We start from the raw sequence: 18,362 nt of genomic DNA, 5'->3' as shown, positions 1-18,362 counted from the left end.
TTTTTTTCCACCACTACAGTACATGTAAGTCTATGTCAAAACAGACCTATCAGGGCAGTCTAAATAAAAATAATCCCCCGTGTCTGCAAAATAATTGCTGCAGACTCATATTTAAATACAATACAAATGCAAATGGATTATAATAGTATCTTTCAAATTTATATATATAGAATTGTTCAGGAATCATGTAGCTAAATCACAGGGCATTCATGGGATTCATGGCCATAGTGCTGCCCGAGGCTGCCAGCTGGGCTGCTGCCACCTCCTCTGTGCCAGAAATGACATGGTTTGTCTTTATTTATATAGATCATGTTTTTTTCCTGTAAAGTGTACAAATTTAGACATTTAATAATTGTCTATATTAAATCATCATTTGATGGTGTGTATTACAGATACAGCACATAGGCCAATGATTACTTGTTTGGTCCGTCTATCTTGCAGTTTTTTGGTAATACATTAGTCTGAAATAGATATACTGCATGTGCTCTCTAAAGCACTAGGTATTCATCTCCTGGCCCCTTTCTTTTACATAAATTGTGGTCCTGTGATTTTAGCTTTTTTGGTTCCCTACTATTCATTTGGATCAGGGCTGTAATTATTGGTTGGCCAGGATGGCACTCACCACTGGGGTGCAGGCCAAGGGAGGGAGGGGTGGTTGCACTGCCCGAATTAGCCCCTGACAAATATAAAACCCTTGGGGGCTTGCATCCGCCTAACTCTTTGCCTTTTGGTGTGAGTTCTTGACTCTGAACATGGTGTAGACAACGTAATGCAGCTGAGTAGTAGTCTTAGTTAGTAAAGTCCTGCCAGGGGAGCCCGGACCCCTAGATACAGTGCTGTCTGGATGTTAAGTCCCCTTTGTGGAGCATATCTTCCATATGTGCACACTGTGCAAACACTTGCGTGCAATGCTGAATTAGCCCCATTGTTTGCAATCGCTATCCCTCCACATTAGGGGTGAGCGGGTTCGGTTTTACTCGGTTTTACTCGGTTCTTATCGCCACTTTACCGCAAATTCGGCTCGATTTTATTCGCTATCCAAAACACGTGTTTGGCGATAGCCAATAAAAAGATCCGAGTAAAACCGAACCCGCTCACCCCTACTCCACATGTAAACCGATAAGATAGTGATTTTGTAAAAAAAAAAAAATTCAACATAGCAAATTTTTAAGCAGTTTCAAGCGTTTTTTTACGTTATTTTTGCTTGTATCTAAAAAATGTAAAATCATGGAACATTTTTACTGCCATATTCCATAAAAATGTACAAAAAATTTAGTTTTCATTCATGTTGCAGAAAACCTTGTTAATGGTCGCAGGAGGATCCACACCACACACACTGCACCCATAAACTCTACTTACTTCTCCACCAAGTAAATCAGAAATCATTGATAAAATGGCACCGGCCAGTGCTACTCCAAAAGTGGGGGTGCAGCTTAGTCCAAAATTCAAATAGGAGAGCCACAGCAAATGCCACGCCAAACATAGCCATCTGGGACTCACTGACAGTTGGTGTGGCTCCCCTATTTGAATTTTGGACTGGGCTGCAACCCCACCACTGGCACTGGCGTCATTTTTCTGGAGATTTGTGCATGCGCAGTAGACTCGCAGTTCCAGGTCTACTCAGTGCATGTGCCAGCAAGACGGGGGTGCCCGCACGAAGACTGCACATGGGCACCCATATCTTTAACTGCCTCTAGATTTATTTTTAATGGTAGAAACACTGTTGGGATACAATCCTATCCTAATGGATAAATTCATTGCATGACTACATTTCTCTATTACATTTTGTAACAAATGTTATTCTTTTGTCTGTCATTGTGTTTGAAGTGTTATTTCCTAATTACCTACAGTATGCCCCATGAAGATAGATAATGCCAATTATTCCCCACAAACTATGCTTTTGTTACCTGGTCATAGATATTTGAAATGCTTTTATTTTCCAGGACATTTCTGATACTCCTTAGCAATGCAGGGGCTGCAGAACAGTCCAATTCTGCCAGAGAGGAGACCAATAACACCGACTGTACCTCCAAATCCTGTTTCACATTGTTGGGGGTCTGTGAGAACGGTAAGCTCACAGGGGATCAGCTGGGTGTATATCACAGCCGCCGCCAGGATAGAGCATTCAACCATATCCCTAAAAAGTCTCCCTGCTTTCTTTGCCTTGGGACAGCAGGGACACCATGGCGCACTACAACAGACAACACTGGCCACAGAGAGAGTTCCGTGTGAAGGATGAATAATGTCAACTGGGATTCACTGGTGGACAGGAAAGTGCTGATGCATTATAACAATTTTTTAAGGATTCGGTAGCCTTTCATTACCTTCAAGACTTCTTCCCTAAGCTGTCTGAGGCAAAGTTCAAAGCCAGAGTTTTTGTGGGACCACAGATTAAGAAGATCCTGCAGTGCAAGGAATTCCCAAATATGCTGCTTGGACCAGCTTTATCGCAGTGGTTCGGGGATTCCTGGGCAATCACAAGGCCGAAACTATGTGCAGTTGGTTGAAACTTTGGTGAAGAACTTCGACACAGAGTGGTGCAGGATACCTCTCAAAGTCCATACAGTAGTTTTGATGCTCATCTTGGGAATTTCAAGGAAAAAAGAGTACTCGGAGGATCAAGGCGAGCACTTCCACCAGGATATACTGGAGTTTTAAGGCCGCTATCAAGGGTAGTATAACGAGAACATTATGGGAGACTACATCTGGCTGATTCGTGAAAGTGATGTACTGTATTATTGTAAATCTTGAAAAGCTACTCACTTCTAATTCTTTTGTGGTCATGTTTGTACAACTTTATATGTTAATTTTCATATATATGTTGATTTTTTTTCTCACATTGTGTAAAAGAAAATGCAAATTTGTCCTTTTCTCATCTGAAATTGGTAAATTTCAAAGTATAAAATCTCCTGGTCACAAAAGCAAAGTGTGAGGGGAATAAATATTATTTTCCGTATTTTTGAGACATAAGCAATTAAGAAACAGCACTTACTGCCCAATTCTGTTTTCATTGTATTATTTTTAAACATCTGTTACCTGATTAAGCTTCACCCTTATTTGTCTCATCTAGGTATCTTGTAATGTTGAGTCATGATGTAGGACACATTGGCCATATTTATTATGACAGTTATTTATACAGAAGTCATGGCTTACCTGCCAAGTCACTTGACATGATTCATTAGCATCAAAAACATATAGTATAAATATCCTTAATTGTCATCATGTCCACTTTATCCTACTGATGTCTAGATGTGCTGTGCTTTGTTTTATTCTTGACTAACATTGTGTATTGTCTGACTTAGATTACTGTACCCAGAGTACTGTAATCTCGGGGCCCGGTTCACTGATGGCTCTGTGGGCCCTACCTTCTCACATCCCTCCCCTGCATGTGTGATATGTGAAGCATGAGAATGTTAACTGAAAGATATTACAGCCTTTAAATAAAGTAAAAATACACTATTACTTACCACACTGTCTCTCTGTCACTGATGATACCGGCTGTAGTTCTTATCTTCTTGATGACAGTGCTGTGGATGCCTCAAGGGTAGGAGTGATGGTGTCTGCAGCCAGCCATTCTCAGTCCCTCATCACCTTCCTCAAATTAAGCCTCTCATCACCATCCTCAGCCCAGAAGCCCCATCACCTTTCTCTGCCCCCCGCACCCTCACCTTCCTCTGTCCCCAGCCTCCATCTCCTTCCTCTGCCCCCAGACCATGTCACCTTTTGCCCCCAGCCCCCTTCACTTTTGTCTGCCCCCAGCCTGCCACCTTCTGCCCCCAGCCCCATCACCTTCCTCTGCCTCTTCATCTTCCTCTCTCCCCAGCCCCTTTCACCTTCCTCTGCCCCAGCCCATGTCATCTTCTGCCCCCAGCCCCCTTCACCTTCCTCTGCCCCAGCCCATGCCATGTCACCTTCTGCCCCATCACCTTTATGAATACCTAAAGATTTATACACCCTAAATGTCGCTCTTTAGCATTGTGAGTCGCACAAGAAATAATTGCTTTCCAGACTTTGATTGTGGTTTCAAAGCACAAAAAGATATTATTCACCAAAAAGCATATAGTTACACGCTGTGATTTAAATACAATTAGCGCAAGCTAATTATACAATCACAATGTATAGTCGATACATACGCATGCGCTCTGGATCCAGATTTCCCAGCATCAACTATGAAACCTCCGTCAACAGAAAAGAAAGATGACTCACTACCAGATCCAGGGTGCCTGCATATGTACCCTTGCAGAGATAGGCAATACAATAGAACAAGTTGGCATAATCCCATTGGTTCTTCTGTTACGATACAGTTCATAGGTAAGTTTATATTGTAATAGTTCAGCCCTCCAACAGCTCTATGTGTGTGTGTTTTCCCACCGAAGAACAAGTTTAAACTGGTTAATAAACATCACATTACAGAGTACATTTCAATGCCTATCTCTCTATGATCCATAATTCGCAGATGCATGTTGCGATTTCCTCGCCGATGGAACTGGAAGTCTGCAAATAAACAGTGATTTAGAATAGCACCAAATACGGTCTGCTTATCATGTACTAAACCTTAGATCTCAAATACAGTCACTTCATAACATAATTAATAATGAATAAAACCCTGAATATTAACCTTAATGCTAGGGAACCTTTCTGTGTAAGTGTGCAATGTGTAAGTCTAGGGATATTAAGAAAAGATGCTAGTTAATGTTGTGCATCTATGTGTTTGTGGAGTACACCGTGGTACGTGTTTTGCAGGGTTGTTCCTATTATGGGTATTAATAAATGGGTGTATGATTTTGGTAAGGACTTTTAATAGTGTTCTATTGCATAGGAGATGCACAACGCTAAATAAAAATGGCGTTGGGCAGTCATTCGCAAAATGGCATCGTGCAGATGTCTCAGCCAATCATCCGGCTTCGACACCTTCCTCTGCCCCCTGCCCATGTCACCTTCTACTTCCAGCCCCCCATCACCTTCATCTGCCCTCAGCTCATGTCACCTTCTACCTCCAGCCCCCATCACCTTCCTCTGACCCCAGCCCCTATCAGCTTCCTGTGCCCTCTTCACCTTCTTCCATATCCAGGTCCCATCATCTTCCCCTTCTGCAGCCCCTATTCCTCTACCATCCCCTCCACACCGTAGCTTTTGCTTGACATGCGGCGATATGACCTATGATGTCACGCTGCCACGTTACTTAACGGTCAGGCCCGGGCCGCAGCTGAGCCACCTGGAAGAGCTCAGCGCTGCCCAGGCCAAGCTTCAAGGGACATGGAGCTGGGGCTGGGTGGCCGCTATGATGCCCGCTGGCTGGAGCAGCATCTGCGGCCCCGTTTTGTGCCCAACCAGTCCTCGGAGCCCCTCTGGACCTCGGGGCCCAGTACGGGTGTCCCCTTAGTCTCCCCCCTGTCGCCGGGCCTGACTGTACCCCCCTTACTGGATGTTAATCATGGCCTATAATACCTGCCAGTGACATATTACCATCAGACAGGGCCGTAACTAGGGGTGTGCAGCTGGTGCGGTGCACAGAGCGCAGGGCTTTGCGGGCAGCACCATCGCCACCCAACGGCCCCTGCTTTTTGCTGCAGGGTACCTGGAGCGGCACCCTGCAGAAAGAATTGCTGCAGCAGGACTGCCTGTAGCGTCCATTGGATGCTAAAGGCAGGCACCCTGCCATAATTAAAGCTGCCTGGAGCGTCTTCAAGACACTCCAGGCACTGCTGCAGCTTCAGGTGCTAGCGGCCCCTCACCCTAATGCGCGATGTCATGATGTCACGCATAAAGGGGCGGGGCCAGCACTGGGCGCTCAGAGCCCTAGTTAAGGCTCTCAGATAGTAGACACTACTCTCCCTCAACATGCATAGGCAAACGCAGGGGGGTTTCCGTCTGCCTGGAAACCCCCTCCCCAGGACACATCATGACCACAATAGAAATAGTAATATAATAGAACGTTACTATGTTCTTCTCAGTATCACAAATAAAATAATTAGCACCACCTGTGGATCTTTTAAAATGTGTCAGCCACTAATAAATATACCTGTGCACCAACTAGGAGATGTGGAAAACATGCACTGTTAGGGGTGCACTGCTATAGACCATGAATAGGGTTAATTATTATTACTGTATAATAATACACTATCCAGTACATAAGGTACACCAATATGTACATATATGTCCAGGGCAGTGCTAGGTTCTTCTACTGCTACCCCAGACTCCCAGTCTTGCTCCAATGCTCTGAAATGGTGCCCACATCTGAAAAAAAACATTCTGCTCACAGAGGATGGACCTTATGCTGCATCTAATGGCTTAGTGTGATCGCTGGTCCTGCATATGCAGGAATAATGCAACACAATATACTTTGTATGATGCATATTAAAGCTGGATAAGTGCTAATTATGCCCTCTTCATGGACTGGCCACACTCGCTTTAAAATCAAGCATTTGGAAACCCCCCTCTAGAAATCCTGCGTTTGCCACAGACATGATTTTTTGTTTGGGACCTTGAACCCCAAAGTCAGAGGCCCTCATTCAGAGGCGGTCGTAAAGCGGCCGCTCAGTCGTACGCCTAATGACCGCAAAACTGAAAAAGGAAGCAATCGCACGGCCGGTCGGTCGCAACCAAAGTGACACCCATACGTGAACAATACACCTCCTCTAGCTAGCGAGTGATAGCAGCTAGCGATCGAGTCAATCGTTGTCAGTCGCTGTATGTTAATTTTCTTCTGATGGTTGCGGCCGCTTGTGTTGTGTGCAAATTACAACAAAAATTAACAAAAAACCGCATAGAATAAACCATCCCCAAGAAATATATTTATTCTTATTATTCTCTAATGCAAACGCAACTGAATCAATTACAAGCCAATTAGCAGTGTTAGTAGCTTCAACAAACGATTATTAGCTGCTTGCATTGTGTGGCACAAAATAGAAACATCAAACATAATAACAGTCACATTCGATAGTATTGATTGTACTCTGGTGCTTGAGAGAGCACATACCCAACCTCAAGCTGTACGATCAGCCAGGCCTCTAACCTGCTCGCAGAGTGACGTTTTACTACTTCCGGCCTTCTATGTTGGTCGTAGCAGGAAATTTATGTACGCCCCTAAAACGCCCTGAAAACGGTGAGGAACGCCTGCGTTTTTAGACCACCACCCCCGTCAACACCCACAAACGCCCTTTCATGTCAATCAACTCTCGGCAGCCACTTCCTGCTCGTAAGCCGTACGATCGACGGCATTTTGGATCGCAAGGTCTCGTACGCACATGCGCACAACTAACCGTACGCATGCGTGGTTTGGAAACATCGGATGCGTATGACCGAGCAGCCGCTTACGACCGACTCTGAATGAGGTGCAGAGTTAGCTAAGGGAAATTGCCAGCTAGAGAGTAATTCCATTTCCGCTTGTCGTCAGATGTTTGACTTTACACTTGATGAATTTCATGCATAAAATAATAATAGTACTAATGTCTAATAAGACTGCTTAATACAAACAGTGGACACAATCAAACCAAAACTATAACATTACTGAATAAATATATATTAAACTAAAGGTCCTACCCAAGATCCTGGAATCATGAGACTGTTAGGCTACAGAAATAGTTAGATATTAACAGTTACTGTCACGGCTTGGCGTGGGCTTGGACCCGGAGTTTAGTCGGATGCGGAATGGAGGCTAGTTTGCTGGAACTGAAAGGCAGCCAGTCTTAATGGAGTATGACTCATGAGGTGACTGGGTACACTGAGGGTAGTTCAGCTGAAGGGACGCGGACTGTACTCAGCGACCAGGGTCGGCCGGTTCGCAGCTGGTAGCGGGTACAGGTGGCATGCTGGTACGCAGGGCTGGAGTGGTACAGAGCTATGAGGTGGTTACACTGAGACACTCTGGAACTGCAGCACATACGGAGCAAGGAAGCACAGGAACTAACTCACAGCATACGCTGTGAAAGACGCTGCACTGGCAACTAGAGGACCTCTTGACAGCCCTTTAGTACCCTCAGGTAGTGCAGGATTGGTTGCTAGCATTCCCTGGACAGCTGTGACCTGATTGGCTCCAACCAGACAGCTGACCAGAATCTAAGATGGCTGCGTCCAGCAGTCTCCAGCACAGAATTGCTGTCAGTCACACCTGCTCACACCTCTCTCCAGATGGACCCCCTCAGTCTGTGGAGACCCCCTGTGCCCAGCGCCGCTCTCCAGGACCCAGCTCCACCGCCGGAGGGACCGCGCCGGAGCGTCCGGCAAGGTAAGAGCCGTGGCCCTGGCAGCTTGACAGCCCAGATCGTGACAGTTACTAATTTAAAACTGAGGGATAAAAGACTAATACAAGATGTATTACAGTACATGAAAACAACATAAGATTAATAATGCAGTTAATCGCAAATATAAAGTGGAGGTTTATTAAAAATACATAAGTACTGTAATTATATATAAATAAACATGAACCAGCTAGTACATGAGGAACGAAGGAAACACTACCAATATTTGTAAGGTCACTGGTAAATTGTGGAGTGAATTTTTTAAAACTCAATTGAGGAACAGGAAACGTCTGAAGGAAGTACGGGTGTCCAATAATGGGGTGCTGCAAGCAGGAAAACTCACCCTGATTAAGAAATATCTATTCACTGCCTTAAGGATAGACACTATTAAACCAGTGACTGACTAGAACAAACAAAATGACAGAAATAACCAGGATTAATTAAATAGGTTTTTATATAAATTCATTGAGTTTGAGTTAATTCAGTAAGAAAGGGGGAGATGTACTAAGCCTTGGAGAGAGATAAAGTAGAGAGGAAAATAAAGTACCAACCAATCAGCTCCTAATTGTCATTGTTAAAATACAGCTGCGAAAAAAGTGACAGGAGCTTCACTTTTGACAGGAGCTTCACAAAGTGATTGGTACTTCATCTCCATCCACTTTATCTCTCTCCAAGATTTAGTACATCTCCCCCAAAGTCAGAGTAAGACAAGTACAGTATCTCCCAAGTTGACTTGATATGGTAACCCACAGCTGTACCCAGGGGCATAACTAGGTATTTGAAGGCCCCATGGCAAAAGTTTGTAAGGGTCTCTATCTACCACTCAGTAGTGAAAAATGTATATAACACATGTCATTTTGATAAGGAAGATGGGTCCCCCTAAGCTCTGGGCCCCATATCAGCTGCACCCTTTGCAATAATTACTGAAAATATCATGTACAAATAGGAACATGAAGCCTCATTCAGAGATGTACACAAACTCGATGGTTGCCATACATCTCCGATGGTTGGAGGATGGTAATCCGATGCTGCGCCTTCAGGCACAGCAGCGATATGAACTGCATCCATCTCTGTTTCAGGCCCCATGGCCCCATAAAGATATTAGCATGATGCTTGCACTGCAGGCCTATATTTTTCCATGTTTATAAATGACCTTTACTGCGGTGCAGAAGAATAACTGGGACATACAAAATGTGAAGGTAATTAGAGCACATTATACAAACACATTTCTAAAGGCATGTGCAAAAGTCCTGGATTCACATTTCTTTTTCAAATGTTGCCATATAAAAAAGCAACATTACGCTATAATGTAGGAAACTAAATAAGACGGGCAGATTGAAAACACATTTTGTCCTCTTTTATACTTTCCCCCACTGTGCCCGTGTGTCACAATTTCAATTAGAGGATAAAGATCTACTTTCACATCATAGGCTGTGTCCACATGATGCTCGATGGGTTTTTAAATAAAGGAAATGGACCAAAGGAGATTATTTGATGAGATTTCATGTCAGAGGACTGCAGTTATAGATACGTGTTTTCTGATAGAAAGATTAAACTGAATGTTAAAGGAAAAGAATGTCATTTATACCAAGGAAAAACTAATTCTGGGAGTATTAGGCTGTGTGCTGCTAGTATTACCAAGATATTAACTTGACACATACTTAGGCTACTTTGTCCTTGACTTTTCTTTAACTCTTTCATTGAATATTGCTATCAAATTAGAAACAATTAACAGTAAAGATAAAATATGACTAAAATGTTCATATCTGAATAGATTATTATGCATTTAGGGACTGATGCTAAGTTGGGTTGTAGTCGGCATCCAACTGGTCGGGATGTCGGTGGTCAGAATACCGGTGCCGGATCCCAACAAGAGTCGGAATCCTGGCTCCAGAATCCCGACCGATGACATCCCGATGGTAAGTATTTGGATTAGGTTTAAGGTTAAGCACTAGGGGGAGGGTTAGAGTTAGGCTGTGGGGGGGCGGGGGGGTTAGGTTTAGGCTGTGGGAAAGGTGGGTTAGGGGGAGGCATAGGGGTTAGGGTTAGGACACTTACCTAATCCTGTCAGGATTCTCACCGCCAGGATGCCATACCCAATCCGCTCTGGATTTGTGTTTCTACTTCAAGCATTGCCACATAAAAGCAACATTATAGTATAATATTAAAGGGCATACGTAGTGTACGTAGTGAAGGGATCGCATTTGCAGAGCAGGGTGTACTACTGAGTCCCCCGTATTCTGTGCCTCTGCACACTGTAACGCTGCCGGTGATACTTTAGTTGTAACCATCACTCGCACCATTGATACTTACATCAACCCTATGGCAGCAGGTGCAGTTTCACTGTCTGACTTTGGCCTTCAATGGCAAGGGATGTGTGTCTGGGGAATACAGCCGCTTTCACTGACACGCCCACAGCACGCTCATAGCACACCCATGTGACTGAATTTTTTTTGTCTTCACTTATAGCCACCTCCCAGTAACCGCCCAGGAATGCCCCTCACCCCATTTCTGATACCATCTGTCCCTATCACAACAGCATGTTTGTGCATACACTCTGTGTAACGCATGCACCGTAGGGGTTATTAGACATTTTCGTGCATGGGCAGTTGCTATAAATCGCACAACTAGGTGATCATCAGAAATATGTCCGGTACACTTAGAGGGAGAATTAAATCCACAACATCGTTGCAATGTGCCATTCCGGAACAGCGCGTCCCGTCCTCCTGGCATCGCACCCTCTATGGGGTGTGAGGGAAAACCTATGATACCCTCTATGGGGTGTGAGGGAAAACCTATGATATCTGCACTACCGTAATTGGCAATATCCGTGCAGCAACATATTGAATTGAGTTCCCCCTTAGGTTTTTAAACTATAGTTTTGATACCAAAATACACATCCGCTACTACACTAGGCTTGAGGATAATAATAGTAATAATAAAAAAAACTCCTGAAAGCAGCAAGTACTAGCCGACTTTCTGGCTGCCCCCTCAGGAGCAGCAAGGGGCGTGGTGTTGGCAATGGTGGGCATTGCGGGGGCTTGTGGCGCAATCGCGCCATCGCGGCTCCCATTCCCTGCTGTACATTGTGGAGCCATGGCACAATTCAGCGCCACATCGTTCCCCCCCAGACTGCCCATTTTAACTCAGTAAGTGGGCGGCTACATGGGGGGGATGGTGTTCTTTTGCATGGGTGGCGGCCGGTGCAGGAGACTTGCCCTCTCTTGCAGGCGCTGGGAGCTCCACCCGATTCTCTGTCGCTTCCCGGCCATTTCGGGAGAATAAGCAAGTATGGCTTGCACCAGCCCTTAAGCACCCACAATTGTTACAACAACTGCTGACAGGTGTATATTCATCTATGTGCATCGGTTTGAAATGACACAGACTGGCCCTTACTGTACTCAGTCTACGTTAGACTGCCTTCTCCCCTCCCCATCCCACTACTGCAGGGAAAGAGGTGCAGGTGTCAGAAAACGGACAGAAATCCAAATCAGCACCAGCCACTTAATGTCTGCTGAGCTCAATGTTTCTATAAATGTTTCTAGTCTCCTTTATTGTATTTATTAGCAGTCAATAAATAGTACTGAATGTGTACAAGGGGAGGGAGCATTCAGAGGATGTGATGCATTTTTCTCCATCCTTGGCTTCCCTGTTACTGTTACCAGATCAGCCATGTACAGTAAATCCGTACACCATAGGGGATTTTAGCAGTTTATTGCACAGGATAATCAGATTACAGCTTCTGGTGGGGGCTGATCTTCTGGAATATCTCTCACTATAAACTCTGCTCTTGCTGCAAATGGAATGATGTTAAACCCTATTTCTGATCGCTCTCTGTAATACACTGACCAAACCTCTGCATGACAGCACCCACACCAGACACATATAAATTACTCATGGTGCATTGCTGCACTGCAATCAGCTCATATGCATGATACAGTATATGCCAACAGTTTCAAGTATGCAGAAATATGAACTAGTTGTTGTAATACTTCATGCAGTGCATGTAAATAATGTGTCTGGCTTTACATCTGATCTCATAACACTCATTACTCACTTTGTACTTTGCTTTGTCACAGAATATTCTATGATGCTTTAAAGTTTAAACCAATATAAACACAGAGGAAAGAAAAAGAGCTTTAAAACTATGGCTGGCTAAGAGTCGGATACAGTAACTAGTACTCTGTATTAGGAAATATATTTATTATAGAATACTTGTGGGATATCTCCTGAAAACATCCATTCGGAGGGTGGGGGGATGGGGTGTACCCGCTAATATTAAGGCATACATGCCTACTCTCCCGGAAGTTGCAGGGGACTCCCGATTTTTCGGGTAACCCCCCCAGACCCCTGGAAGAATAGGCAGATGTCCCGCATCCCGCTCACTTCCTAGTGTAGTGGGCAGGATGGGTAGATTTTACAGGGAATTTACTGGTCTGTAGGGAGGGGGCAGCCAATAATGATATAAATCATATCATTTAGCATCGCCCCTTCCTCATGGACCCACACATTGCTAACTTGTGCACGTGAAGGGGAGGGGCCTAAAGACTTCTATGGGCTGCTCCTGGAGAGGAGATTTGTAGAGTCGATGAGTATGTATTAAGGATCCCCTGAATATAACATGGAGAGATATGTCCAATGTCTGCTGTGGTCCCTGCATTTCCAAACACAAAAGCAACAGTTTCTATTGGGGCAGATATACTGTTGAATTTACCGTGGTCCAGAATGCAAAGCATTTGAAGATGGAGTTAGCCCATAGTTGCCTATAGGCTACTCTTTCACAAAGCTTTCCGGAGAGGTATTGGAGGTACTACACATGCCTAAGGTCATGCATGTGCGTGAATTTTGCCTTCGCCAAACGTGGATAGCGTAACCAACCATCTCTGAGTCAGGTCCTTGGCTGTTATCATATCCAATCCACATTTACAATGCAGGATATGGTAAATGGTCCTCCAGAGTTGATGTATCAAGCCTTTTACAGAGGATAAGTGGAATAGTTGCCCATAAACAACCTCAGCCTCTAGTTATCAGTACCCTATGTACTTGATAAATACTAGCTAGAAGATGTTTGGTTGCTATGGACAAATACTCCACCTTTCTCTTTAGAAGGTTGGTTGGGCCTGATGCTGAGCTGTTGGACATAATAGAAATATATATGTATATATATATATATATATATATATATATATATATATATATAGTATATATATATAAAATGAAAAATTCATGTATGACAAAAGGGAGCCGATCAGTGAAGGGAGCGGTTTTAGTGAAGCAAGTCAATGAAAAAAACGATGTCCAAGTGCTTTTTTGACTTACGCTGCCTAAACCATTAAAGAAATATCACAGCAATGGACTTCATTTTATACTACGTATTATATGGTTTCTCCAGGAAATTTGATGTAAGCCCTGTTTATGTATACAAAATTTGAGTATTTCCCTTTTATTTACTGTTTTTATTTCATTTATTTATTTATTTCATGTCAACAGTAAAGCATCCTGAGACCATTCATGTGTGGGGTTGCTTCTCAGCCAAGGGAGTGGGCTCACTCACAATTTTGCCTACACAGCCATGAATAAAGAATGGTATAAAAACACCCTCCAAGAGCAACTTCTTCCAACCATACAAGAACAGTTTGGTGACGAACAATGCCTTTTCCAGCATAATGGATCACCTTGCCATAAGGCAAAAGTGATAATTAAGTGGCTTGGGGAACAAAACATCAACATTTTGGGTCCATGGCCAGGAAACTCCCCAGACCTAATCCCAATGAGAACTTGTGATCAATCCTCAAGAGGCGAGTGGACAAACAAAAACCCACAAATTCTGACAATCTCCAAGCATTGATTGGCAAGAATGGGCGGCCATCAGTCAGTATGTGGCCTAGAAGTTGATTGACAGCATGTGCCAGGGCGAATTGCAGAGGTCTTGAAAAAGAAGGGTTAACAATGCACATATTGACTCTTTGCCAGGGCCGCCCAGGTGACAGGGGGAATGGCCTAATCGCGGGAAGCGTGGCCACGCCCCCTTAGAAAAAGATAGAAAAAATAATAATTTTTGCAGCGCTGCTAAGCGAGGGGGGTGCTGTGTGCCTCTCAGCCCAGCGCACAGCCAATGGGGGGCGTGATCAGCGATCACTCCCCCCATAGGCATAGGAGACTGCTCCGGCTGCTGCTTTAGCAGCCATGAGCACTCTCCCAGTGCAGCCCAGCACACAGCAGTGTGTGCTGGCTGGGCTGCTGTGATGTAAGAGGGAGGGGGAGCAGTGCCGGATCCTCCTCCCCCCTCTCGGCGCCCCTGCTCTTTGCATAAAATTAATGTAACTGTCAATAAAAGCCTTTGACACTTATGAAATGCTGGTAATTTTACCTCAGTATACCATAGGAACATCTGACAAAGGTCTAAAAAACACTGAAGCAGCAAACTTTGTGAAAACCAATACTTGTGTCATTCTCAAATCTTTTGGCCATGGCTGTATATTAGATTTGCCCATGCAACTCTCCATGTCTGGAACTCTCTCCCTATCAGACAATCCACCGTTCCAAAGCTTCAAACTGGGAAGAGTGACCAGGGGGCATTTTATCATCTGCTACCAGAGGATCCAGAGCTGCTCCAGTCATAGAAATACCCGGGCTCCATCTCTGTGCTGGTTGTCTGTTCTATGTTTATCCTATTCTTACATCCATCTGGTACGGATCCCACCTCTTGTTTTTATATGTTCTTAGGGCCTGATTCAGAGGCGCACACTATTTGCATGCGCTCGCTCTGAATCAGGGCGTCCCTTTTTTTAAAAAATTCCGGCCTGCAGGCCGCTTGCACAGCTGCCTGTGACCACCCACAGCTTGTGCAAGCGGCCTGGTGATGGTCGCGATTATCGCGACCATCGGCATTGCGAGGAGACCCTTTTGGTAGGGTCTCAGCACTCGCAATGCCAAGTGGACTTTCTGCTCTAATAAAGCAGGAAGTCCACTATTGACATCACGAGTGATGTCAGTAGGGCCGCTCACAAATGGCAGGTGTTCCTTCGGGAATGCCTTCGTTTGTACAGCCACCCCCCCTCCCCGCCCACAAAATGGGGCGAGCTGTCGATCAACATCGACAGCCGCCCAATTCTGTTGCGAGCCCCGGAGCGAGTGATTTCTCACTCGCTATGGGGCTTGCACACGCGCGTTGCGCATACCGCGCATGCGCATTGGCCCACCATCAACCCGCTTGCGAGCGGGTCTGAATTAGGCCCTTAGCTTTATTAGTGCTTTTTTTTATTAATATACCTGCACTATGAGAGGTTTCTTTTTCTTCTCATGTTATGAGTTCCATGTGAAGATGACAGTCGGTATTGGCTAAAGAAACCTACATGAGAATGTACCTGTGGGCTACATGTAAGCCATAGCGTGAGCATCATCTATCATATTAAAGTGTGTGTGTTTGTGTGTGTGTGTGCCTTATATAGGGATGTGCGCTGACCCCCGTGTTTTGTTTTTGTTTTCAGTTTTGGATCTGTATCTCCTTCATGTTTTGGATCTGGATCTGGTTTTGCAAAACCACCCTTGCGTGTTTTGGTTTTGGTATTGGTTTTGGATCTGGAGTTTTTTTCAAAAAATTATAAAAACAGGTAAAACCACATCATTTGGGCCTGTTTTTGTTCCTACAGTATTATTAACCTTAGTAACATTTATCCCAGTCATTTGCGGTAAATTTTGACCACCTCACAGCTCACAATATTGATTTTACACTTTTTATTTTTTTTGTCCAGAACTTTGGTTCCGGAGCCCTGATTGAGGCAGCAGCGATTGACGACACAGGCAGCACTAGGTTGCTGCTGTCTGATAATAAGTGCGGCTAACGCGCACACAGAAAAAAAATACAGAAAAAATACACTTTTAGTATATATATATATATATTATATATATATATATATATATATAATATATATATATATATATATATATATATATATATATATGTGTGTGTATATATATATATATATTTTTGTCCAGAACTTGGGGCCCGGAGCACCCCTGACCGAGGCAGCAGCGATTGACGACACAGGCAGCACGCTACCAGCCCAGATGGACACAGCAGACAGCACCAGTCCAGATGGACACAGCAGACAGCACCAGCACAGATGGACACAGCAGACAGCACCAGTCCAGATGGACGCAGCAGACAGCACCAGCCCAGATGGACACTGCAGACAGCACCAGCCCAGATGGACACAGCAGACAGCACCAGTCCAGATGGACACAGCAGACAGCACCAGCCCAGATGGACACAGCAGACAGCATCAGCCCAGATGGACACAGCAGACAGCACCAGTCCAGATGGACACTGCAGACAGCACCAGCCCAGATGGACACTGCATACAGCACCAGCCCAGATGGACACTGCAGACAGCACCAGCCCAGATGGACACAGCAGACAGCACCAGCCCAGATGGACACAGCAGACAGCACCAGCCCTACACTACCGACCAGGGCTGCTATCAGAAATCGTGGGGCCCGGTACAAATGAAAAAGGCAGGGCCCCCCACCCCCTTTGTTCTTCCCCCCAAAGGTCTGGTGGACGCAAAGGGGTGGGGTTGAGCTCTGGTATCTGGAGTATATATATATATATATATATATATATATATTTTTTTTTTTTTTTTCTTTAAATATTAAAAAAGAATAAACATATTTTTTGTTTCTTAAATTGAGAAAAGCCTAATGATTTACAACAGAACTGTACTAACCTGCCATCCGGAGGTTCAATTACTGTATGTGGTATGGAACACTGGACCTCATTCACACCCGCTCTCAAGATGCGCTCTCTCGCTGCAAAAAAAGGGCCGGATATTTAAATTATGTGATCGCACTGCGTCACGTAAGGACGCCCTCTATGTCTTAGCGAGCTACGGCACTGAGCGCTCGCAAGTGTGTTAAGACGCCCCCTTTCCCCCCACAACACGTCATCTCCTGGGATTGTTGGATGAATCAGTAACATCGAGAGGCATCGGAGCTGATCGCAGCCCTTGAGGTAGCCTTACCCCGCCGCAAGCACTTCGATCAGTGCTGGCTGAAATACATGGAGGTGACGTGTACAATGATGCTACTTTGCTAATTATGCACGCCCTTTAAACGACGTTTTGTTGGCCTGACACGCCTGCGTTCGCAACAACACTCCCCCGTTACAAGCACCTTCCCCTGTTATCCACCCACAAACGGCACTGTCACTCAAAGTAGCAGGCAGTCTGTGTGCTATGAGTGCACAATTTCCCATCGCTGAGACTGCGAATTGGATGCATGCGCATTGAGCAACAATCGCCCCGGCAGCGAGTGATCGCTCCTTAGCGACCGGGTCTGAATCAGGTCCAGCATGGACATGGCAAGGGGGCAGAGGTGCAAATAGAGAGAGGCACACTTAAGTAAAGGACACAGATGGGATAGGAGCAGAGTCAAAAATGGGAAGCGGGCAGAGGCAGAGATGGAGAGGGGGCAAAGGCACAGGTATGGGGGAACAGGGGCACAGATATGGACACATATGGGGAGAGTACAGAGATAGAAATTTGGGGAGGGGGGAGACAGAAGTAGGATTCATGAATATTACAGGGGACAGCAGGGCAGATTGTATAGGAGGGGGAGGGGGACAGAGCAGGATTCAGCAATAGTACAGGGGACAGATTGTACAGGAGGGGGAGGGGAGGGCAGAGGCAGGATTTAGGTATAGTACAGGGGACAATGGGGCAGATTGTATAGGAGGGAGGGATGGGGCAGAGGTACCTCTGTGTGTGCACCGCAGTTGCTCTCTCACATTTCCTTCCTCAGTGTAGTGCACACATTATCTGGCCAATGAGAGCAGGGGGAGGAGAGGAGGAGAGCTGAGGGTGGAGCAACTATGGAGGCAGAGGTGATTGAAGTAACTAATTTGATATGGTCCTGAGAGGGGAGCTGTCTGTGAGGGGGACCAGTACTCCTACCTTTATTATATAAGCTGGTCCTCCTGCAGCTGCTCCTGATCACAGTAATAGAAGCAGGACACTGATCATGCAGCGCTGCCCAGAGAGTTCATTAATAAATGAGTCATCACACACTGCTGAGCAGTGAGTGATGACTCATTCATAGAACTCACCGGCCAGCACTTAGCAG

At 45.1% G+C, this 18,362-nt stretch overlaps 1 protein-coding gene across 2 annotated transcripts in view; it reads left to right on the top strand.

Moving 5' to 3' along the window:
• YIPF7 (Yip1 domain family member 7) overlaps positions 1-18,362 on the top strand; it is a 78,471-nt gene that overhangs the window by 36,457 nt on the left and 23,652 nt on the right. Inside the window, exon 6 of one of the 2 annotated variants that reach the window (XM_088450549.1) lies at positions 1,944-2,773. The exons of the other annotated variant lie outside the window; for it this stretch is intronic. Within the exon in view, the coding sequence (XP_088306675.1) occupies positions 1,944-2,232 (289 nt within the window). The 3' untranslated portion in view covers positions 2,233-2,773. Of the gene's footprint in view, positions 1-1,943; positions 2,774-18,362 lie in introns of those variants that run through there. 2 annotated transcript variants of the gene reach the window in all.

Source organism: Taudactylus pleione, unplaced genomic scaffold (genome assembly GCF_031769625.1).
Source record: "Taudactylus pleione unplaced genomic scaffold, aTauple2 ptg000519l, whole genome shotgun sequence".
NCBI lineage: Eukaryota > Metazoa > Chordata > Amphibia > Anura > Myobatrachidae > Taudactylus > Taudactylus pleione.
This window is presented reverse-complemented; position numbering and strand designations above follow the sequence as displayed.